Raw genomic sequence first — 19,582 nt, 5'->3', positions numbered from 1 at the left:
TAAAAAATTACATTGCAGGGAAACCTTTTTTAAAGTACTGGCAGAACTCACATGGGAGTAAAGCAATTTACTGTTTTATTAAATTGGGACTGGTCACATTTTCAACCTGCACCCATTCTAGTAAGTAACTCTAGCTACATGTGATAGAATATAGTGAATGAACTGTTACCTCTGAGATGAGAGCCCATACAAGCCTCCTCGCAAGCATCACTGTGATGAATGCTGCCAGATGATAATCAATGAGATGAAAATTCTACAACAGAAATAAATAACTAAATAACTACATCAGAAAGAAATATGATGTGTATTCAGCTGGCACTACTACAAGAATAGAGGTTTATCCCTGAAAAGATCTTCCTTAGATCACCACACCCTTACAGATTATGGGAATATGAGAGATCTTGAACAGACTATGTACCTTCTACTTCTCCTTTCACAACAAATTGCTTTAAGTTTTTAAACACTATTTTAAACTACCTGGAATGTATTCTTCTCCCTTTTCAAAAGTATTACTGTACTAAAAGGTAAAGATTGCAGCTTTGAGTTAACAAGTTATAACCTGCAGAATTATGGCAAGAATAATTTATATAAAATATTATATTTATAATGTCTTAAAGTTAATAGATCAGTTGGGATTCACAGTCTTCAGAAGTTTCTGTTGTTGGTCTCTTATGCAAGCTTACGTTAATCTAATTGGGCGTCTACTAAACTCTCTAGTAGATGGTACATCAATTATACTCATTTAGTGTTTCTCTCTAGTTTGATTTAGAAGTAGGCCTTACATTTGGTCTCTTCTATAAAATAATAGCATTTACCTAGATGCTGTCTACAGTTCCTTCTAGGTCTAGATCTGTATATATAACTGTGGTAATAAGCAAATGAAAAGTCTTTAGCAACAATATCCCAGGAACCACCAAAATCAGGATGTATTTTCATTTTGATTATCAAAAGGTCTATAGGTTTCCACAATTCCTTCCAGAATGAAATGTTAAATTTCTCAATTACTTAATTTAATAAATCTATACATAGCATCCACAATGTGCCAGGTACTCTCCTTCACACTAAAGATACAGCGTGGAAGATGACAGCCAAGGTTCCTGCTCTCCTGTCTTACTTTCCACTGTGGTGCTAGAGGGAAAGGAAATGGCAGAGATTACTATTCATTCCTTCTGCATCACCATAAAATTTAACTAGGCACTGACTCCTAGCCAACTAAAGGTTTATTTTCCAGCCTCCCTTGCAAAAACTACTTTTAGCCAAGGGATGAGTGAAAAAGTAATAGGCACAACTTCTAAGCCATACTCTTCTAAAAGGAGCTGTCCCCTTTTCTCTTTTCTTTCTCCTTCCTGCTGGTCAGGTATGATAACTGGAGTTGGAGTAACTACCATGGACCATGGTTTGGAAGAAGTATATTGGGGATGGAAGAGCAATATATACAAAGAGTCGCCATGCTGATGTTATATCATCCACCTAAACTTTTATTAAATAGGGAAATAAGTTTCTATTTTGTTTTAGTCACCCTGTTATGGCAGCTAAACCCATATCTTCAATAAATTTGTTTGGAGAAGCAGGGCAAGTAACGACAATAAACAAGCTCCCAACAAAAGCATTTTAAATAGTTAAAACCGCTTGTAAGAAATATAACAGGAACAAATAATGACTAAGAAGGAGGTGCAGAGCCCATTTAAATGGGTGGTTAGGGAGGCTATCCCTGAGAGGATGGCATTTGGGCTGAGAGCTGAATGACAAAAAGGCACCCGGCATTTCAAGCTCTGGGAACAAAGGGCCCCAGACAGAAGAAAAAGCAATCACAAAAGCCCTAAGACAGGAAAATATATGCCCAGTGTGTCTAAAAGGCAGCAAGAAGGCTGGAGTAAGATAATTATTATAGTGGGGCAAGATAGTTAAGAAGCTCTTGCTTTTAATTCAAGTGAAAAATGATCACAGACTGAACAGGGTGAGTAGCAATGGAGATGGAATGAAGTGGCCAAATTGAGTATACATTTTAGAGACAGAACAGCCAGAATGTCAACAGAGTGGTTTGCCACTCCTTAGATCATTTCCTTTTCTCCCTCTCTAAGTATTATGGATTCTAACAGTATTTATCCCCTCCTATTTTTGGGACTTCTCCCTACTCACCCTATTCCTCCAAAATAATGCACGCAGATTCACTCAACCCCTGGCTAATGTCTGGGTCTTATTAATGCATCACCAGTCCATCTAAGACATTTTTAAAAATCAAAACATTGGCCAGGTGCAGTGACTCACGCCTGTAATTCCAGCAATCTGGGAGGCCAAGGCGGGCGGATCATGAGGTCAGGAGATCAAGACCATCCTGGCCAACATTGTGAAACCCTGCCTCTACTAAAAATACAAAAATTAGCTGGGCATGGTGGCGCATGCCTGTAATCGTAGCTACTTGGGAGGCTGAGGCAGGAGAATTGCTGAACCAGGGAGTCGGAGGTTGCAGTGAGCAGAAGTCGTACCACTGCACTCCAGCCTGGTGACAGAGTGAAACTCCGTCTCAAAAAAAAAAATCAAAATATTTAAGTGCCTAATACATCTTTTTGTTAAGCAAATCATGTTATAACCAAATCAATGAACATAGTAATGTGGTTATGATTAACTCTTTGTAACCCAGAATATTTGATTAATCAGAGCCCTCTATTCCTATTCTGAATAATTTACTACTTCTAGCTTTTATGTTTCTTAGGGTTAAGACTCATTCAGTTAATTGGTTGACAGCTAGAATACTTCACATATTCAGGTGTCCACATTTTCTTTTTGATATTAAGATCTTGGAATGGAAAAATAAAAACCTAATATATAAATCTGACAAATTTATTATGAGTGTCTGACCCAGACACTCATAATAGAACAAAACTTAAAAGACAGACCACATATTTGGGACAGAAGTCCTTGCTAGAGCCTCCTGGTCAGGTAAGCACCTTCCACGCTTCAATACCTTCAGTGATGGGAAATAACTTGATCTCCAGCAGTCCATTCTATCTTTGAACAACTCACTGATACAGGCTCCTTTGAGATTCACAGGCTAAACTCATATTTGCTATTTCACATGTTACTCTTGGCTTCACAACCCAATTTTAAGCTTTGTGTTAGCAAAGATTATGTGCATCAGATAAGTGAGCCAATCTACTCTACAACCTCCGTTAAGTGTGCGTTCCTCTATTGCAGAGGCTGGAAAGCTAAAAATGACATTTCCAAACTTTCTTGCACTCAGACTCTAGATATGATTTCGGTTCTGTCAACCACAGGCATCATATAAAACTTGAATTCAGAAGTGAGTGAAGTTAGGGGAAAAGGTAGCTAGCAAAAGGCATCCATTTTTGGTGGTAAGGGTCAAAGCAAAGGAAGCATTAACTCTGGAGTCAGCAGCTGTAGCAGCAGGTTCCTGATTATGACAAGAACACTGGCTCCCTCTGTTTCAAGGCAGTATTTGTAGGTAACTTTCTAAAGAGCTATAGTCAGATATGTTAGACTGGGCAAAGAACTCTTTGATGACACTGAAAATTCAACACATGAGAAGTTTCCAGGGGAATGTCAAACCAAATAGAAATTTTATAATGAACTACCCAAGAAGAACTTACGGAATAAATATAGGACTAAAACAAGAAGTAAAGCACAGTAGATTGGTCTGGACTTGGGCACTCACTATGCCACTATGTGATTTTTGAACCAGTTTATAGGTCTTACATTCATTTATAAAATGGGAGTCATATAATGGTACCTACTCATTTTTATAAAGAGTAAATGAGATAATACTTGTAAAGAATTTACTAAATATTGGCCAGGCACAGTGGCTCACACCTGTAATCCCAGCACTTTGGGAGGATAAGGCGGGTGGATCACGAGGTCAGGAGATTGAGACCATCTTGGCTAACACTGTGAAACCCCGTCTCTATTAAAAATACAAAAAAAAAAAAAGGTAGCCGGGCATGAGGGCAGGCGCCTGTAGTCTCAGCTACTCGGCAGGCTGAGGCAGGAGAATGGTATAAACCTGGGAGGCGGAGCTTGCAGTGAGCTGAGACTGCACCACTGCACTCCAACCTGGGCGACAGAGCGCAAGACTCCATCTCAAAAAAAAAAAAAAAAAAAGAAGAATCTACTAAATATTTTAATCTGTGTTTGTTACTGACACTGTTAAGACAGTGAGTATTTATTTATATAACTATATACCTGGAAAAGGCCTTAAAGAATATCTAATCCAACTTCTTCTCTTTAAAACACCATGGCCAAAAAGGATGAACGAAGTACAGTTCCTACACTCAATAAGCTCATAATCCGGGTAAGAAAGAAAGACTATTAAAAAAAAATTGGCACTAAATCATTGCAATTTTCCAATACAGAAACTGACATTCTTATCACATGATATTAAGTAAACAGAAGGTCAATACAGCAAGAAAATTCTTAATAGTTAATACCAGGAACAACCAAATGATACAAATATTTAGAACAAAAATTTTTATTCTCTTTCCATACTATCTTAAGGATTTTGGCCCACATTTCCTTTCTATGTTCACCAGGCTAGGAAGGCTTTCTAATCTTTATTAGTCCCAAACACATATATAAGAAGACAATAGTCTTCTTTTGCCTAGAGCATCTCTCTATCACCCATTCAAATCTGCCATTGCCAACAACCTATCCGTCAAGTCATCTGACTAGCCTTAACAATACACATACTTACATTTTTAAATTTCATTTTTTTTTCTTTTTTCTTTTTTTTTTTTTGAGACAGGGTCTTATTCTGTCACCCAAGCTGGAGTATGGTGGCCACAATCGTAGCTTACTGCAGTCTCTATCTCCCAGGCTCAGGCAATCCTCTCACTTCAGCTTCCCCAGAAGCCAGGACCACAAGTGTGCACTACCAAGCCCAGCTAATTTTGTTTATTTTTTGTAGAGACAAAGTCTCACTATGTCGCCTAGGCTGGTCTCAAATTCCTAGGCTCAAGCAATCCTCCCGCCTTCGCCTCCCAAAGTGCTGGGATTATAGGCATGAGCCACCATGCCCAGGCCTTACCAATATTTTTTTATATATCCATCTATGGTGAACCTTCTCTGCATCAAGACTATCACGGTATTTTTTTTTTTTTGAGACGGAGTCTCGCTTTGTTGCCCAGGCTGGAGTGCAATGGCTCGGTCTCGGCTCACTGCAAGCTCCGCCTCCCAGGTTCACGCCATTCTCCTGCCTCAGCCTCCCGAGTAGCTGGGACTATAGGCACCCGCCACCATGCCCGGTTAATTTTTTGTATTTTTAGTGGAGACGGGGTTGCACCGTGTTAGCCAGGTCTTGATCTCCTGACCTCGTGATCTGCCTGCCTCGGCCTACCAAAGTGCTGGGATTACAGGTGTGAGCCACCGCGCCTGGCCTATCATGGTACTCTTAATAAATGGAAAGAGAACAGAAGAAATCTACAATATATTTTTATGTACCTCACCAAAGACAGCCAATTTCTCAACTTCACTTGTGTGACAGAACCCAATTTTATTTAAGTTCACTATGTACCCAGCTAAAGGACTATATTTAGCTTCTCTTGTAGTTAGGAGTGGACATGTGTGGAAATGATACAAGCCTGGCCCATAAGAAACTCTCCTTTATATTGCCCTAAGCTCTTTCCCCTTCTGGCTGACAGGGATGGGTCACAACCACCTTAGAGGTCACATGGTGGAAGACAATAGAATCTCCATCAGCTTGGGTCCCCTGATTGATCACATGGAAGAACTCCCGGCAACCAGGACAACTGCCTCAGAGTTTATTTGTTACAGAAGCTACCATTATCCTAATTCAGCCATTAAAAGGGTAGAGTTGTTAGAATGTAGTAACACTGACACCTTATACTTACAAATTTAAAATGGTGCAGAGAAAACTAAATACCAAAACCTTTCTGTGATATTATAATAAATTATTTAAATGTTTTCTGCATTTTCATTTACATTTTTACTTCCCCTGATAGTACTTATATTTTAACAATCTTATGAAATTTTATTTCTGAAAGTAATCTGTGGTCTAGAAAAAAATATTTTATTGAAAGAAAAATTACTAAGAAAAACAATTTCTACAGAAAGCTTTCCAGGTAGTTTCTTGGGTAACTAACATAAAGAACTTAAAGGCTGAGTAAGACTTACCAGTGATGTACAAGAAGCAGGATGATTGTAAGGATACCACCACACTGTTTTATAAATGTTGATGTACTGAATGAAAAGAGCAACCAACAGGTAGATGAAAAAAAGGAATTCAAAGAGTAGGCTCCCATCCACAGGCAAGTCAGGAATTTGGCAATGACGAACAGGACCTGGGGTGATTAAGGCTGTGATAGGTGGGACTGGAAGGCCAATAGCACTACCATTCCTGAAAGAGAAAACTATGGTTAACTCAATGGTCATAACCTCCACTGTCACAGAACATAAAGGGCTCCTGCTGTCTCCTCCATCTATCCCTTCACTGTTGGCTTTCCCTGCAAGACTCCTTCCTGGGATCCTCTTACCTTCTCCCTTCACACATTGTCAGTGATCTAAGATGCAGCTATGGCCTCCATTATTTCCTACATGATGAAGACTGTAATTTCTCATCATAGAGCTCACTGCTAAATTACAGACACATTATTCAAATCTTTACTGGACATCTCTGTGTTCTTCCCTCTTATAGTCCTGACCTTAGTTCATGGCCCACTCAAGTTAGTTACCCACATCAGAAACCTGGGAGTCATATTAAAACTTCTCTTGGCCGGGCACGGTGGCTCACGCCTGTAATCCCAGAACTTTCAGAGGCCGAGGCGGGCGGAACACCTGAGGTCACGAGTTCAAGACCAGCCTGACCAACATGGCGAAACCTTGTCTCTACTAAAAATACAAAAATTAGCCATGCACGGTGGTGGACACCTGTAATTACAGCTACTTGGGAGGCTGAGGCAGGAGAATTGCTTGAACCTGGAAGGCGGAGGTTGCAGTGAGCTGAGAACGCACCACTGCACTCCATTCTGGGTGACAGAGCGAGACTCCGTCTCAAAAAAAAACAAAAAAAACCAACAAAAACAAAAAAAAACTTTTCTTCTGCCTCTCAATGTCCAATCACTCTCTAAATCTCCTAGATTCCACTTTATAAAACTTTGTCCAAACTGTACCTTCCTCTTTAATCTCATTTGCTTTAGTTCAAGCATTTACTATTTTCACCTAAACTATTGCAGTAATCCTCCTATACTCAATTCCACTTTCACCAAACTCTCCAACCTGTTTTCAGGGATCTTTCTAAGGTAAAACTCTTAATAGTGTTACTCTTACCTAAAAACATTTAATGGCTCTCTACTAATAGTGGGGTAATAGACAAAAATTTTTAGTAGCCCTATGAGGTCCCTCAGCTTAACAGACTAGTTTCACCTCATCACTCCTTCACATGTACCCTATATGATACTTATGCTATTTGCTTTCTGGAACATATATGCTCTTCTTTTGCGTATGTTATTCCCTTTAAATGTACTAATCACCTTCCATAATCACCTTCCTTAACTTCTCACATACATATTTACTGACAAAATCCTTCAAAACTTTTTTTACTCCTTCTTCAAGATTTTTAAGCCACTCAAACACATTCTCTGTGAAGCTTATTCTACTCCATCAAAACTGATTCATCTCTCCTCTGTGCCACCATAATACTTAACTATACCTTTATTACTATACTTTTCACATTGTTACATAATTTTTTGTATACATCTATGTGTTGTCTACCAGATCATAATCTTAAGAACAGAGACTATACTCTTCTTAATTCACTGCAAATATGTATCTTTAGGTTGAGAAGGCAGTAGACCAATATAGTTATGAAAAAGAGATATCCCTTAAAACACAAAAAGATGCAGATATTTTAATCCCTATCTTCTTATTGTTCTTTCTTCCATGCTCTTTTACAGATTAGAAATAACCAGGCTATCTAAAGGTATAAGACGGAAGTAGGAGAAAAGTTTCCTTTGTTTATATGCCTGGGAATACTTACAGAGATCTAAGGGTCTACTGTTATTTACAGACCAAAGAAAAGAAGCTTAGCTTAGATACTTCCAAAGAAGATTTGAGAGAAGGAACAAAACTAGCGTTACCATTCTACTCTAAAATTTCCAAATATAGAAATTGGTATGTAGCACTTACAGTACTTTAAGTGACTCATGGGAATATGAACTCTGCTCATTCTGAACAGTTAAGAATACTATGGCAGAAACTCAGAAGACCTAGAAGGGAAGAACAGGAACTGGTGGAGGAGGGTATGGAAAAAATTATAAGTTTCTTCTTCTCATTCCCAGAGTATACTCCAATAGAACAAGCCTACCAAGTAATACATTGTGAACCACCAGTAGGTCTCAGAACCATACCTGCTCAATCACAAACCAGTCTTTGAGGTGGGCCACAGCACTGTAAAAACTCCAGAAGGCACCATTCCACAAAACACAACACGAAAGGCAGCCTCTGAAGTTTACAAGTTGGTAGACTTGCATGAAGAGGATTACAACAAGAAGCCAATCTACTCCCTCACTCCAGTTGATTTATGAAATTAAAAACTCTGATGAGAAGTTACAAGGTTACAAGCCTCTACTCCAGACAAACTAAAAATTCTTATTTCCCTTCAGTCAAAAATACGCTAAGGGGGAACACATGCTAAATTACTTGTTATGACTTAACGGTTAAAAGGTTCTTACAGAATTTTTCCCAAGTGAAGCAGACAAACGTGTTTTTACCATTAACAAAGTCAATAAAATGCTAGGCCTCAAAAAAGATATTCAAAACGAAGTAGAAAAGACCTACACTTGTCATACTCTATACAACCTTGACTATTAAACGTCAAACCAGAAAACAGAGAGACCAAAGTCACATAAAACGAGATCTGGCTGGGTGCAGTGGCTCATGCCTGTAATCCCAGCACTTTGGGAGGCTGAGGCAGGCGGATCACGAGGTCAGGAGTTTGAGACCAGCCTGGCCAACATGGTGAAACCCTGTCTCTACTAAAAATACAAAATTAGCTGGGTGTGGTGGCATGTGCCTGTAATCCTAGCTACTCGGGAGGCTAAGGCACGAGAATTGCCTGAACCAAGGAGGCAGACATGGCAATGAGCCGAGATTGTGCCACTGCACTCCAGCCTGGTGACAGAACAAGACTCTGTCTCAAAAATAAAGAAATAAAAATAAATAAATAAAATAAACGAGATCTAGAGATCTGGAGCATCAGTGGAAAAAAAATACTCCTATATAAATAAAAAAGAATCTATGAGATTATGTCTTCTCTATCTGATCTATAAAGTTGAAAACTTGAGAAGAGATATGATCATTTTTAAAACTAAAATAAACAGATTTAGTCAATATATCTCAGAAAATCAGTCACAGAGGTATTATTTAGGAACAAATTTAAGTGTTATTCCTCCAATAGAATATTAAAAATAGGACTGGGCGCAGTGGCTCACACCTGTAATCCCAGCACTTCGGGAGGCCGAAGCGGGTGGATCAAAATTAGTAGGGTATGGTGGCTCATGTCTGTAATCCCAGCTACTCGGGAGGCTGAGGCAGAATTGCTTGAACCCAGGAGGCGGAGGTTGCAGTGAGCCAAGATAGCACCATTGCACTCCAGCCTGGGCAACAAGAGCAAAACTCCATCTCAAAAACAAAACAAAACAAAAATACATATATATATATATATACATACACATATATATACACACACACATATATATATACATATACATACAAAATACATTTATATATCTATATAAACAGATTTAAGAATCTGTTCAGAACCCATATAAATTCTCTAGCAATGAGTTGTGACAACACATGTGAAGTGCTATTCAACCAGGAAAGCTCATTAGAGACTTGATGTCCAGGGTTTTTATTGGGGGCTGGCCACATGGGCACCTTCTTCCTCGCAGTACCAAAATTCTAGACTTCCAAAAGGAAAGCAGGTGTTCAGCATAGCTACTCTTAGGAAGGCCTGCTTACAAGGCTTACATCTGGGAACCATGACTAGTAAACAGTTCCCTACAGTGAGATAAACTTTCCCTAAATAACAAGAATGGCTCACTGTGCCTAAACTGTTTATATAAACAATGTGGTTTATGCTAAACACCTGTGTTTTGTCCTTGCATATAAAGTTTGTGTGTGGGAAAGGGTTAACACAGCAGGCCTGAGACTGTTATGGAGCGAGCAAGCAGCACAATTTAGGGAAGCAAATGGATGAAGGAAGAAAGATTCAAAGGCCTAAAGAGGAATAGAAGAGATAGGGAAAGCAGTGGTCATTTGGACATGTTCAGGTGATATTATTAACAAAGTATATATAAGCAAAGGAAAAAACAGTTCTTCTCAAATAAGATTCTCCCTCAATCAGGAGCTCTCTAAGAAATCCAGAAATATACAATATATCTTCCCTTTTTAAAAGGATAATACTCTACAACACACTGTTGCAAGAACAAATCCCTGCTCCCTAAAGGTGGAAAGCAGGACAAGGAACTACAATTTCAATCTTGACTGTGTTACCAATCTAGCTCCTCTCCAGTTGACCTATGTCGGTCTTGCAGAATCAAATGTATCATCCAAAAGTATATAATACTTAAGCAATTATCTATTTCCCTCCAATACTCTACAGACACTCCAGAAGTGAGTTCTCCTCATCTGGACACTCCTTCTTTCTATATATCCTTCCTAAAACTATATTATAAGCTATCTGCTGGTTCTTTCATGCTTTTATACCTCCTCCCCAGGTCTTTTATAACAAATTATTCCAGCTGCTTGCTTCCTACCAAGAAACAAATATAAAGCTTTCTTTTTCCCAATTTCTCTAGGTAAACATGTCACAAAATAATCACTCAATAATAATAATCTTGGTAACTTTTCAAACCATAAACAATTATTTCTTTCATTTTAAAATGTTGAAAATACTTTCTTCTACCCACTCTCTCCCTCCCCACAAGTTAATTGCTAAATAAACATATGTTAAAGGAGAAGAGAAAGGCAGATTAAAGCAACCACGGTTGGAACCTCTAATACCAGGATAGAAGAGCTACAGTGAAGGCAGAGAAAAGAATACCAAACCCAGTCAAGAGCACAGGTATTTTCCAAATGTTCCTACTTCTTCCCAGTAAATCATCTGCAGACTCCAAGTGCAAGCAGAAGCATCTACAAATGACATTTTCATTGGCTTTCAGTTCTTTTTAATAGCAGAACACTTTATTTTCCTTTCCCCATAATATTTTACATAGTATCTTAATATTTAAAACACATAGGAAAATAAGTCAGTCTAATTAAGAGAAGACTAGGAAACCTCAAGCCTAGACTATTAGGCCTGCCTGATCCATTTTCCCTTCTAAGCCCTCCTACAGCAACACCTGAGACACTGAAGAGCAATTTCATGGGACAGTTTGAGAACATTTTTAACTGAGAACATAATTATCTAGAGGAATCCTCAAAGCCAAAGTCAAAGAGAATGTACAAAGAACTGCTAGAGTTAATACAGAGGCAAAATTAGAATTTTTTAGCTAGCTAGAATCCTAGTTAGGGACAGCTAGGATTTTCTATCACAACTTGAAAGTACTGAATCAATAAGTTGATAGTATATATTAATAAAATTAAGGTATGTACCTCAAATAGCAAACAACTTTTATCTCAATACCTATATTAGATAGTACTTTTCTTCAAAAGCATTTTCGCATATTCTTTCTTATTTTTAAACATATAAAATAATACTTAATATATGTAGAAAATTTGTAAAATTCAGTAAAGTTTTTTAAAGTTACTGCAATTTACTACTTCATTTATTTCAACATTCTGCTATGATGCAAACAGTATCACCATTTTTAAAATAAGGAAATCCAACGAACAGCAGAGTAAAAAATACTCTAGCATAAACTAGTTCTATATACATACATAAACAAAACTTGGATTAAAAATTAGTATGAGAATCGGAGACTGGAAAAATCCCTTCAAACTGGAATTTCAGGGAGAGCTCGACTGAAATGATGAGATCAGAACTAATTTTAAAGATTGGAAGAGGGATTGGAAAGTCAGGAAAAAAAAGGGCAAAGGTCAGGCCTAGAAAACAAAAGTGCATTAATGCCATCAGATAGGCCTGAAAACACAGTAGTACTGATTGCTAGCTCTGAAAATTAAAATCAAGGCAAGAGAAAAACTTTTTTCAGGGAGGAAGGAGAAATTAGCTGGCAGAAATTATCTTGAGCAAATACTTTATTAGGTAAAAGCATCTCTTTGCACTGCTACATTATCAAACCTCCTGATGGCATGAGCTACCCCAGCTAATAAACAGCTAACGTTTATTAAGACCAAACAATTTTTTGACAATTTAAAACCCTTGATGGAATCTGACTTATAATTTCAGCTGGGAGTTTTAATTTGCCCTCTAAAAAAAGAATGCTTATAAGTAGATAAACCATCACACTTGCCTTGTATTTTCATTCACTTCTCCCTTCTTCTAATAGATAAAAAGGGGATAACTAGAATTTAGATGATCAGCCAAAAGAAAGAATGGGACTGCTTTCACTTTGTAGGCCCCATATCACATCTTTTTACCTCCAAAGTATTTTGAAATTCTGAATTTTGTCTTCAAAGGCAGGATTTCTACCTCAGTGTCAAGAATTAATCTCAATAAGCAAATATCTGAATGACAAGATGACTTTTATGTTCGTCTTACTGATGATAGGACATTACAAATTAAATATAGCCTTATTTTTTCTTTACCTGTTTCTCAAGCCTGTGCCATTGCCACAGCCCCCACCAACCAAAGTCTGCAAAGAAGGTAAAGCTGAACGGCTTAGCTGTTGCCGACTAGGGCCCCTCCTTCCACCGGGCATGTCCAGGAACCAGTATGCTTCCAGTGCCACCTGTAGTTGCAACCCAGGTTAATGGTTGTCAACCAGTTTCAACTCTGAACGATAACAAAAACATATAAATATCAGTAGACTATTTTTAAAGTAGGCAACAAAACAACGAGAAAAACTGAGTGAGCAGGCCTTACAAAAGATTTTCAAACGAATGTTCCCAGTGTCTACTACCTACATTATTCGAATTAAAGGACCATTCAGACTCTAATGGGTCAAACCCTAAGTTCTGATCTAAGCTCTGTTAAGCTTTAGGCAAGTCATGATTTGTGTCTTTCGTCAATTGATTTGTATCATATGTAAGATACTATAATCAGACAGAAGTTTACAAGAAACATCACACCTTATACATTTCCTGCTCAATGTTTCACAATTAAATTCCTTGAAATATAGAAGAATCGGCATTTTATAAAACGTTAGGTTTTGTTATCAAGGGATATGGGTTGTGAGTGTTCAGATGGTCACATATTATCTGACCTTATCCGAATAAATTAACTTCTGAGTGTGTTTCTTCACTGTGGGGGGAAAAAAAGTGTCCCCTGTTCTGTAGAGGTTGTCAGGACTGAGGAAGTGGAATGAAACGGTACCAGTAGTTCTCTTAACTGTTTAAAAGTAAAACTGTTCAAGTGGTATCTCTATATGTTAGGGTTAAAATATTGAAAATAACTCTTTAAGTGGATGTCCGCTCCAGAAAAGCTGGTGTAAAATCATATAGAAATTACTGAAACTGCAAGATTAAGAGGCAAGTAAAAGATAAAGATCCTCACTGGAGACAAAAAAAAAAAAAAGTTATTTTCATCATTCTACGGCAAATATGATTCTGCCAATACGGATACCAATGTTTCCTAAACAATACCTAAAACCCCAAGGATGACACTGGAAAAACCCTTGTTTTCAAGTGCTCCCTATTCCTAACAGCCTTCGGCTGTAAACTAATCCCAAGTGAAACAAAGCATTCAAACCGCTGGATGCAGGGGCTGCTGGTCCTTGCTCCATTAACGAGCAAAGGGAAAGAAAAGTGCAGGGAAAAACCTGGGACGGAAGAGGTGAGAGTATGGGGTGGGTGGGGTGGGGTGGACTGCAGGAGACCACAAACTTCAACAGACTGGTCCCAAAGAGAAGTCCGCAGAGAAGTGGGCAGAGAAGTGGACAAAGCAGTCTCCGCCGCATATCCAAGAGGGCCGAGGCAGGTCCAGGACAGCAGGACCTTACGGCAGCTCAGTAATACTCACGCATGGAAAAGTCCCAGCCGGTGGGGCGGGATCCCTAGAAAGCGGCGACAACTTTACAGACTGGACCCCAGGTAAGGGAACTCCCTCCCCGCGTTGAAACGCTGCAAACCAGCTGCTTGCACGCAGACAGCCCCCGCCTAGAGAATCAAGAAAAGGTGTCCAGGCTTCGGGCTGCAAGACTCAGACCCAGACTCCGAGGCAGTTCCAGTGCCAGAGCTAAAGCTAGAGCCAGAGCCTGGTACCTTCAGGACCCATCCCCAGCCTCCATTACCGCGGAGCTGAGCAGACGTGGCAGCGCACAGCGATGACGTCAGCTACGCGACCGCGGTCCGCCCCAGCCGCGAGTGGGCCCCCGGAACCAGCCGGCACGCTAACCCCTCCCATTTGCACCTGCGCAGTGGGGCTCGCCTGCTCCTCTTGACTCGCGGTCCCGCCCCTTCCGGCCAGTATTGGCCAACGCATTTCCTCCCTTGGCCTCAGTCAGCTAGCGGCTACGAGGTGCGGGCACTGTGCTACTGATCCTTCTTGTTGTCTCTTGGACTCCATGTAATAACCATGTAGAAGTTATCACCCCCATTTTACAGATGAGTATAGATTAGGAGGTGTCGCCTAGGGTCACGTCATTGCTAAGTGAGGGAGCCTAAGTCATGAAGTCATGCGTCAGCATCCAACCCTGTGCTTATTGTTTGCTAAGAACTAGACAGATGCTGTGGTTACAAAGTCTCAGAGTCTAGTAGAAGAGAGGAGACACCAAGAAAATACAGTAATTACCATTTGTTACAATAAATGCAATATTAAAAGTATGTCCAAGGTCCAGAGATAGCATGCAACACCAATGAATTCTGTTGGATGGTGGTGGTGTCAATACCAAGAAAAGCTTTGCAAAGAGCTTGGGGTTTCAGCCAAGACTCCTCAAAGGCATAGGGGCTTTGTGGGAGAATGGCAGTCCTCCTGGAGAAGTGGCAGATGAAAAGGTAAAGATCTGTGAGCAATGTCATGTTGAGTTCAGGAATTGCCTATAGTTTGGTATTAGAAGAAGAGTAAAAGTGTCAAAAGGAGCATTTGTGTAATCTCTCACTCCAGCGATTTTAAGCTCCTTAATAGAAAGTTGTTTGTATTGACTGCATGATTAACCTTTATTAAGAATTTTGTTGTGTCAGGCACTGGATTAGTAGCTTTACACATTTCATTTAAATCTCACAACATTTTGATAGTTTCTACTATGGTTCCTATTTTACAGAGGAAACTGAAGTTGTTGAAAATAGCCTTCCTGGCCAGGCAGGATGACTCATGACTGCAATTCCAACACCGGGAGGCCAAGGCAGGAGGATCACTTGAGCCCAAGAGTTGGAGACCACCCTGAGCAATATAGTGGGACCTTGTCATTACAAAAAAAGTTAAAAAATCAGTCGGTCATGGTGGCTCATGCCTGTAGTCCCACCTACTTGGGAGGCTGAGATGGGAGGACCACTTGAGCCCTGGAGGTCAAGTTTGCAGTGAGTTGAGATTGTGCCACTGCACTCCAGCCTGGGCAACAGAGAGAGACCCTGTCTCAAAAATAATAATCAGAAGAAGAATAGAAAAAAAAAATAGCCTGGCTAGTAAGTGCCAGAACCAGAATTTAGAGCCAGAATGACTGATATCGAAACCAGTAAATTTACTAATATTCCCAAATATTCCGAATGTCCTAAAGTATCACAGAGCTGTCACTTAGGAATACACACAAATCTCCAACTTAGGATGGTTTGACTCACAATTTTTCGACTTTATGATGGTTCAAAACCAACACTCGTTCAGTAGAAACTGTACTTTCAGTACTCATACAACCGTTGTGGTTTTTTTTTTTTTTTCGTTTTTAAGTACAGTCATGTGTCACATAATGATGTTTCAATCAATGAAAGACCACGTAAATGATGGTGAGCCCATGAGAGTATAATAGAACTGAAAAATTCTTATTGCCTAATGATGTAGCTGTCTTTATGTTGTAGTGCAGTGCATCCTAGTGTACACAAACCTGCACTACCAGTTGTATAAAAGTATAGCACAGGCAATTATGTACAATATAGCATACTAAATAATGATAATAAATTACTTTGTTACTGGTTTATGTATTTACTATACTATACGTTTATTGTTATTTTAGATTGTACTCCTTCTACTTATTTTAAAAAAATGAAATTTAACTGTAAAACAACCTTGGACAGGTCTTTCAGAAGGTATTCCAGAAGAAGGCATTTTTATCATAGGAGATGGCAGCTCCATCTGTGTTACTGCCCCTGAAGATCTTCCAGAGGGACAAGATGTGGAGGTGAAAGATAGTGATATTGATGATCCTGACCCTGCGTAGGCCTGACCCAAACACACACGTGTGTGTTTGCATATTAGTTTTCAACAAAATAGTTTAAAAAGTAAAAAAGAAAATAAAACATTTTAGAAATAGAAAAAAAAAGCTTGTAGAATAAAGATAGAAAGAAAGAAAATAGCTCGGGTGCAGTGGCTCATGTCTATAATCCCAGCACTTTGGGAGGCCAGGAGTTTAACAGCAGCCTGGCCAACATGGCGAAACCCTGTTTCTACTAAAAATACAAAAATTAGCCAGGTGTTATGGTGAACACCTGTAATCCCAGCTACTCAGGAGGCTGAGGCATGAGAATTGCTTGAACCTGGGAGGCAGAGGTTGCAGTCAGCTGAGATCACGCCACTACACTGTAGCCTGGGCAACAGTGTGAGACTGTCTCAAAAAAAAAAAAAAAAGAAAAAGAAAAAAAAGAAAAAGAAAATATTTTTGTACGGCTGCACAATGTGCTTGCGTTTTAAGCTAAGTGTTATTACAAAGTCAAAAAGTTGAAAAAAATAAAAAAGTTTGTACAGTAAAAAGTTACGGTAAGCTAATTTATTACTGAATAAAGAAAAATATGTTTATAAGTTTAGTATGGTCTAACTATAGTGTTTATAGAATCTATAGTAGCGTAATGTCCTAGGTGTTCACATTTACTCACCACTCATTGACTCATTCAGAGCAACTTTCAGTCCTGCAAGCTCCATTCATGGTAAGTGCCTTATACAGGTGTATCATTTTTACTCATTTACTGTACCTTTTCTACATTTAGATACACCAATACTTACCATTGTGTTACAATTGCCTGTAATATTCAGTACACTAACATGCTGAATAGGTTTGTAGCCTAGGAGCAATAGGCTATACCAAATATCCTCAGTATGCAGTAGGCTATACTAGGTAGGTTTGTGTAAGTATACTCTATGATGTTCACACAACAACAAAATTGCCTGACACATTTCTCAAAACATATTCCCATTGTTAAACAACACATGACTGTACTGCACACCTTCCTGGAAGTAGAAAAAAAATTGACTAAAGTTTCATTTGGATTCCAGAAGAAATATGCTGTAGTTTGGGGGATACATTTTTTCTTCCTCTCTATTCACCCAAAGTGAGCCTCACTCATACAAAAACTGGGTGGTTCTGCCCTGGTGGAATATAGACCAAATGCCCATATGGGTGTAATATGTGACTGATACGGCCCATTCCTAGGTAATCAACATTATTTTCTCTTCCACCATTCCTTAACGTGCATCCTAAAGCCTCCACTACTGTCAAGCTAAATTTGATCCCCACCTTCTGCATATTATGGCTCCCATATTTTTAGTGAGTCCAGAACAATATTCCTTAACTGCAACATATCCTTTTCTTCCGTACAAAATACACCCCTCCTACCCCTTTCTCCAGATTTCCAGTTCATATTGATCTTTTCCTCCACTGAAACCAGTGGCACTTAACTATTGTCTTAAATTGTAAACTATCTCTAAGGAAGCATATTTGTCTTCCCTACTAGTTCTAAACACGTGGGAGCACAGATTTGATCTTGTACTTCTCTGTATTTCCATATTTCCACAAAGCTTAGGGATATAACCATGTACATTTTAGAAAATAGATAAATATGGTTGGGTGCGGTGACTCACGCCTGTAATCCCAGCACTTTGGGAGGCCGAGACAGGCAGATCACCTGAGGTCTGGAGTTTGAGACCAGCCTGACCAATATGGAGAAACCCCATCTCTACTAAAAATACAAAATTAGCTGGGTGTGGTGGCGCATGCCTGTAATCCCAGCTACTCAGGAGGCTGAGACAGGAGAATTGCTTGAACCCAGGAGGCGGAGGTTGCGGTGAGCCAATATTGAGTAATTGCACTCCAGCCTGTGCAACAAGAGCAAAACTCTATCTCAAAAAAAAAAAAAAAAAAAAAAAGGCTGGGCGCAGTGACTCAAGCCTGTAATCCCAGCACTTTGGGAGGCCGAGGCGGGTGAATCACAAGGTCAGGCGTTCGAGACCAGCCTGGCCAACATGGTGAAACCCCATCTCTACTAAAAATACAAAAATTACCCAGGCATGGTGGCGCTCGCCTGTAATCCCAGCTACTCAAGAGGCTGAGGCAGGAGAATTGCTTGAACCCAGGAGGTGGAGGTTGCAGTGAGCCGAGATCATGCTACTGCACTCCAGCCTGGGTGACAGAGTGAGACTCTGTCTCAAAAAAAAAAAAAAGAAAATAAGTATTTGTAGTTCTATGATCACTAAATATATCTACGCTGACCTATATATACCTATATAAAGATATATACCTGTACTATACTATATACCTATATTGTCCAGTATCATGTTGCCCACTGTCAAGAAACAAAATTTCACCAAATTTAGTTTAAAGTTCTTGGCCGGGCATGGTGGCTCATGCCTGTAACCCCAGCAATTTGGGAGGCCAAGGCGGGCAGATCACCCGAGGTCAGGAGTTCAAGACCAACCTGGCCAACATGGTGAAACCCTGTCTCTACTAAAAATACAAAAATTAGCCAGGCGTGGTGACCACTCCTGTCATCCCAGCTACTCAGGAGACTGAGACAGGAGAATCACTTGAACCCGGGAGGCAGACGTTGCAGTGAGCCAAGATTGTGCCACTGCACTCCAGCCTGGGCAACAGAGCAAGACTGTACTCTGTCTCAAAAATAAATATAAATAAGTAAGTAAATAAATAAATAAATCTAATTGGCTTTTATTAGTGATTCATGAATCAGGCAGCATCTCAGCTATGAAACAGAAAAGTGTTTCAATGAGCTGAGCAGAAGGGGTTGGGCTTATAGGCAGAAGAGGGCTGAAGAAAGCAGAAATAAGGAACAAAAAGCAGATTGGTCATTTTGAAGTTACTTTCCTTAAAGAGTTACATCAGAGGGGGCTTCTTTATCATGCCAGCACAGGTATATGGGCCCCTTCTCCTATTTGTTGGAAAATTGGCCCCTTTTAAAGTTGAGTTTAATTATGTGGCACCTAGGACAAGTGCCTCCATTCTGATTTTGTCTACTGTCTTGAGGCCTAGTCCAAAACAACGACCTGCCATAAACTTTATTTAACACCACTGATTTTTTTCCCTACGTCTAAGTCACCCCAACTTTTATAAATTCATAT

At 39.5% G+C, this 19,582-nt stretch overlaps 1 protein-coding gene across 4 annotated transcripts in view; it reads right to left on the bottom strand.

Annotated features, from left to right (window-relative positions):
- LOC105470343 (transmembrane protein 39A) overlaps positions 1–14,407 on the bottom strand; it is a 34,983-nt gene extending 20,576 nt beyond the window's left edge. The window contains exons 1-4 of one of the 4 annotated variants that reach the window (XR_011620333.1): positions 14,111–14,407; positions 12,739–12,925; positions 6,145–6,367; positions 170–253 (exon numbers count right to left, since the gene is read on the bottom strand). Coding sequence is in view for 3 of the 4 variants with exons in the window: in XM_011722205.3 (XP_011720507.1) it covers positions 170–253; positions 6,145–6,367; positions 12,739–12,851 (420 nt within the window). In the remaining variant the exon portion in view is untranslated. The remainder of the gene's footprint in view (positions 1–169; positions 254–6,144; positions 6,368–12,738; positions 12,926–14,110) is intronic. The other 3 variants (XM_011722205.3, XM_071092375.1, XM_071092377.1) reach the window with 3 other exon arrangements.
- Between the last annotated feature and the right edge of the window lie 5,175 nt (positions 14,408–19,582).

This window comes from Macaca nemestrina, chromosome 2 (assembly GCF_043159975.1).
Source record: "Macaca nemestrina isolate mMacNem1 chromosome 2, mMacNem.hap1, whole genome shotgun sequence".
NCBI classification, from domain to species: Eukaryota; Metazoa; Chordata; class Mammalia; order Primates; family Cercopithecidae; genus Macaca; species Macaca nemestrina.
This window is presented reverse-complemented; position numbering and strand designations above follow the sequence as displayed.